Source organism: Salmo salar, chromosome ssa02 (assembly GCF_905237065.1).
Source record: "Salmo salar chromosome ssa02, Ssal_v3.1, whole genome shotgun sequence".
Classification (NCBI taxonomy): Eukaryota; Metazoa; Chordata; class Actinopteri; order Salmoniformes; family Salmonidae; genus Salmo; species Salmo salar.
Genome location: NC_059443.1, coordinates 88,644,997 through 88,650,263, shown reverse-complemented (window position 1 = coordinate 88,650,263; position 5,267 = coordinate 88,644,997). Strand labels below are relative to the sequence as shown.

General features: G+C 39.8%; 1 protein-coding gene across 1 annotated transcript; it reads right to left on the bottom strand.

The window, feature by feature from the left end:
- Positions 1 to 741: 741 nt before the first annotated feature.
- Positions 742 to 1,353, bottom strand: LOC123732701 (zinc finger protein 180-like; the record flags this gene model as incomplete). Its single annotated transcript, XM_045711960.1, has 1 exon — positions 742 to 1,353. A coding segment is annotated over one exon (612 nt), but the record flags the coding sequence as incomplete, so codon positions are not given.
- Between the last annotated feature and the right edge of the window lie 3,914 nt (positions 1,354 to 5,267).

The following is a 5,267-nucleotide window of genomic DNA, read 5'->3' as shown; positions in this document are numbered from 1 at the left end:
ATGTTGAAATCAATTGTGTGACAGAAGGGAGATGAGGTTGCACGTCCTGTTAAAACTAACAGCTCAAAAACCACACGGAATCTGGGAATAATGTGTACATCACTGGTTAGTGGACAACTTGTAGAAAACAGCCAGATACATTTTGATTCAAGTGCGTAACCAACATGGTAAGTGTAACACAACTCTTTTTTTGTTAGTCACTTTTTATTAAATCTCATAAATAGTACTCTTCCATTTCAGAGCCTGGATTTCCCCCCTGAGGCTAATATCCATATCATGTTGAAATCAATAGAACAGGGGCAAACGTTTAGGGTTCTACATTGTGACACTATTAAAATACTCCTACTACAATGTTAAAACATTCTATATGGTGACATTATATCATTGATATCATGAAACAACTCATTCATGTATTTTCTGATGTTTGATCAGATGTCTTTTACCGGAGAATCTCTTGTCACACTGAACACACCTATAAGATTTCTCTCCTGTGTGTGTTCTCTGGTGTCGAGTCAGAGAGCCAGATGCAGCAAAACTCTTCTCACATTGATCACAGCTATAAGATTTCTCTCCTGTGTGTATTCTCTGGTGTTGAGTCAGATGGCTAGATGAAGTAAAACTCTTCCCACATTGAGTACAGCTAAAATGTTTCTCTCCTGTGTGTCTTCTCTGATTAATTTTAATGCCTGATGAAGAGGTTAATCTCTTCCCACATTGACCACAACTATAAGATTTCTCTCCTGTGTGTGTTCTCTGGTGTAGAGTCAGAGAGCCAGATGCAGCAAAACTCTTCCCACATTGACTACAGCTATAAGGTTTCTCTCCTGTGTGTGTTCTCTGGTGTAATATCAGGCTGTCTGGCCGAGTAAAACTCTTCCCACATTGATTACAGCTATAAGGTTTCTCTCCTGTGTGTACTCGCTGGTGTCTACTCAGATGGCAAGATGAAATATAAGTCTTCCCACATTGATCACAGCTATAAGGTTTCTCTCCTGTGTGTGTTCTCTGGTGTACAGTCAGGTCACTAGATGAAATAAAACTTTTCACACATTGATTACAACTAAAATATTTCTCTCCTGTGTGTATCCTCTGGTGTGATAACAGGTTGCTTGACTGAGTAAAACTCTTCCCACATTGAGTACAGCTGTACGGTTTCTCTCCTGTGTGTATTCTCTGGTGTAGAGTCAGAGAGAAAGATGTAGTAAAACTCCTCCCACATTGATCACAGCTGTAAGGTTTCTCTCCAGTGTGAATTCTCAGGTGTACTTTTAGTGCTTTTAATCTTAAGTAACTCTTCCCACAATCAAAACAGTGGTGAGATTTCTCTCCTGTGTGTGTTCGCTGGTGTATTTTAAGTTCTGATGAAGATTTGCAATGTTTTCCACAGTCAGAGCAGCAGATAGATTTATTCCCTGTGGGTCTCTGCTGGTGTTTCTTGAGGTGATAGAATCTGGACAGACTCTTCTCTGACTCGTTAGCATCATGATGTTGAGGCTCCCCAGAGGATCCATGATAGCCACGTCTCTCTCCTGTGTGAACAAGTCAGACAGATAGTTAAAGGCTCACAACAGCAGAAATCCACTGAAAAAGGTGATGCAAACAGCGTAGCCATGATACTGTACAACAATTGACGTCTGTAATGAATGTTAAAATTACTTGACAATTGTCTTAAGACAGTCAAGTGAGCAACAATAGTCATATTTAGTCTTGTTTTCACATTAGTAGTAACTAGAAATAAGTAAAAGGTGTTGAACTCCTAAGCAGTGTGCCAGGCGACTTTTGGTATCCAATATAGGCCCCTTTCTGTGTTTGCTAAAATTGCGACAAGGGCGATGCGCACACAATTTGATTGCAGAAACACCTCCCTGCTAATGCAGAAACGGCTAGTTATGGATGTAGTATATCTGCCTGGAGCAAAAATGGTGAGCAAGTGGCCTAAGCTGTGCCATTAGAGATTCTGGGTTCGAGTCCAAGCTCTGTTGCAGCCGGCCGCGACCGGGAGGCCCATGGGGCGACGCACAATTGGCCCACCGTCGTCCGGGTTAGGGGAGGGTTTGGCCGGCAGGGATATCCTTGTCTCATCAAGCACTAGCGACTCCTGTGGCGGGCCGGGCGCAGTGCACGCTGACCAGGTCGCCAGGTGTACGGTGTTTCCTCCGACACATTGGTGCTGCTGGCTTCCGGGTTGGATGGGCATTGTGTCAAGAAGCAGCGCAGCTAGGTTGGGTTGTGTTTCGGAGGACGCATGGCTCTCGACCTTCGCCTCTCCAGAGTCCATATGGGAGTTGCAGCGATGAGACAAAACTGTAAGTACCAATTGGGGAGAAAAAAGGGGTGAAAAAAATATATATATTTAAAAAATGGTGAGCAAAGATTAGTTTTCACAATGTATTCTGAATATTACAGCACTAGATCAGGACTGCTACTCAAGGAAACTCACATTAAGCTCTGTGTCTATTCACTAATTCACCACCGTGGGGGAAACTCAGGGGAGTTCTCATAGGCTGACAGCAAAAATAGCCTCCATTTCCAGGTTGATTATGATTATTATTATCATTTGACACTACTTTGGATTATAATTGTAAGGCTCGTTTGAATGTCCTGATTTAATATAATGTTTGTGTTATTGTCGAAAATGTACTACTTTATATTTAAAAACGACTTCAACCAGTAAAATGATCATTGGCTAGTTTTCCATCAGCCTGACATCAGCCTGACAATGAGGTTTTGTCCACTAAGTGTATGCCAAAATGGTCTATAATCTCACCTAACAATAACATAGACCTACTGTAGGACCCATAACTTCACCTAACAACAACATAGACCTAGGACTATAAATCATTTAATATTTTAGGTGAAACAAGGAGACTAAAATGTCTTTGTCATGACAATTCATAACCTGATCACCAGATAATTTTGTGAATAATCCCACTAGGCTACTCTGTAATGTGTTGTCATTCTAAATGTCCTGAATAAAGGAAAATAGCTCTGTGTGTTGTACAATAGCCTATCCATCAAGGAACAGTTCTCTACACATTATGAGCTAAGTATCTCCGTTTCCAAACGGACTAACGAGACCCTACTGTAAATCAAGTAGACAACAACACATTATAAATATCGATTTGTTTGGGATGTTGGATCCAACGTGGAGCACAGCATAACTGTCTTTACCGGTGTAATGAATGAAGAATTACATTTGACTGGCATGCAGAAAATGATTTCCTGGATCAGCTGATGATAGTTGAACATGTGACTGTAATTAAACAGCTACAGTATTAAGTATTATGCGTAATTATTTAAGAACCGCATTAATGACAGTATCCATTTGGGTGTTGTCAATAAAGTTAAGGTGACTCTCGGTTAGAACCATTGGATTTAGTAAACTGAAATGATTTAGGATTTCTGTGCCCATGAAAACTGTTTTCCCAGCGTAACATAAGGAGACAATAAATGTTACGTAGTTAGAGAGCATTTCAGAGATCTGAATACAAAAACTGTCCGACAGCAAGATCCAGTATTTAAGATAAAGTTCATAATATGACAAGCTTAACGTTATGACTATAACTACTGTTCCCTGAAGGAGGGAAACTAGGTACAACATACTATTAAATACACATGTTATGACTATAACTACTGTTCCCTGAAGGAGGGAAACTAGGTACAACATACTATTAACCTCTCTAGGGTAGGGGGCAGTATTTGCACGGCCGGATAAAAAAGTACCCGATTTAATCTGGTTATTACTACTGCCCAGAAACTAGAATATGCATATAATTGTTTGATTTGGATAGAAAACACCCTAAAGTTTCTAATACTGTTTGAATGGTGTCTGTGAGTATAACAGAACTCATATGGCAGGCAAAAACCTGAGAAGATTCCTTACAGGAAGTGCCCTCTCTGACCATTTATTGGCCTTCTACACTCTCTTTATTGAAAACTGAGGATCTCTGCTGTAACGTGACACTTCCTACGGCTCCCATAGGCTCTCAGAAGGCAGCAAAACGTTGAATGGTGACTTTGCAGGCCATGGCTGAAAAACAGTAGCGCATTTGGATAGTGGTCGATCAGAGAACAATGAGACTGGGGTGCGTGCACGAGCCGACACCATGTTTTTATTTTTTCGTCTTTGAACGAAAACAGGGTTTCCCGGTCGGAATATTATCGCTTTTTTACAAGAAAAATCTCATAAAAATTGATTTTAAACAGCGGTTGACATGCTTCGAAGTACGGTAATGGAATATTTAGAATTTTTTTGTCACGAAACGCGTCGGCCACGTCACCCTTCGTCACCCTTCGGATAGTGTCTTGAACGCACGAACAAAACAGAGGATATTTGAACATAACTATGGATTATTTTGAACCAAACCAACATTTGTTATTGAAGTAGAAGTCCTGGGAGTGCATTCTGACGAAGAACAGCAAAGGTAATCCAATTTTTCTTATAGTAAATCTGAGTTTGGTGAGGGCCAAACTTGGTGGGTGTCAAAATAGCTAGCCCGTGATGGCGAGCTATCTACTCAGAATATTGCAAAATGTGCTTTTGCCGAAAAGCTATTTTAAAATCGGACATGGCGATTGCATAAAGGAGTTCTGTATCTATAATTATTAAAATAATTATTATGTTTTTTGTGAACGTTTATCGTGAGTAATTTAGTAAATTCACCGGAAGTTTGCTAGTTCTGAACGTCACATGCTAATGTAAAAAGCTGGTTTTTGATATAAATATGAACTTGATTGAACAAAACATGCATGTATTGTATAACATAATGTCCTAGGAGTGTCATCTGATGAAGATCATCAAAGGTTAGTGCTGCATTTAGCTGTGGTTTGGGTTTATGTGACATTATATGCTAGCTTGAAAAACGGGTGTCTGATTATTTCTGGCTGGGTACTCTGCTGACATAATCTAATGTTTTGCTTTCGCTGTAAAGCCTTTTTGAAATTGGACAGTGTGGTTAGATTAACGAGTCTCTTGTCTTTAAAATGGTGTAAAATAGTCATATGTTTGAGAAATTGAAGTAATAGCATTTCTAAGGTATTTGAATATCGCGCCACGGGATTCCACTGGCTGTTGAGTAGGTGGGACGATTTCGTCCCACATACCCTAGAGAGGTTAAGAAAGAAAGAAATTCCACAAATTAACATTTAACAAGGCACACCTGTAAATTGAAATGCATTCCAGGTGACTACCTCATGGTAGATGATAGGAGATGGTCAAAATATACAAGTATTTTTTATTTTTTTAAGTCAAAATCAAACATAATAAA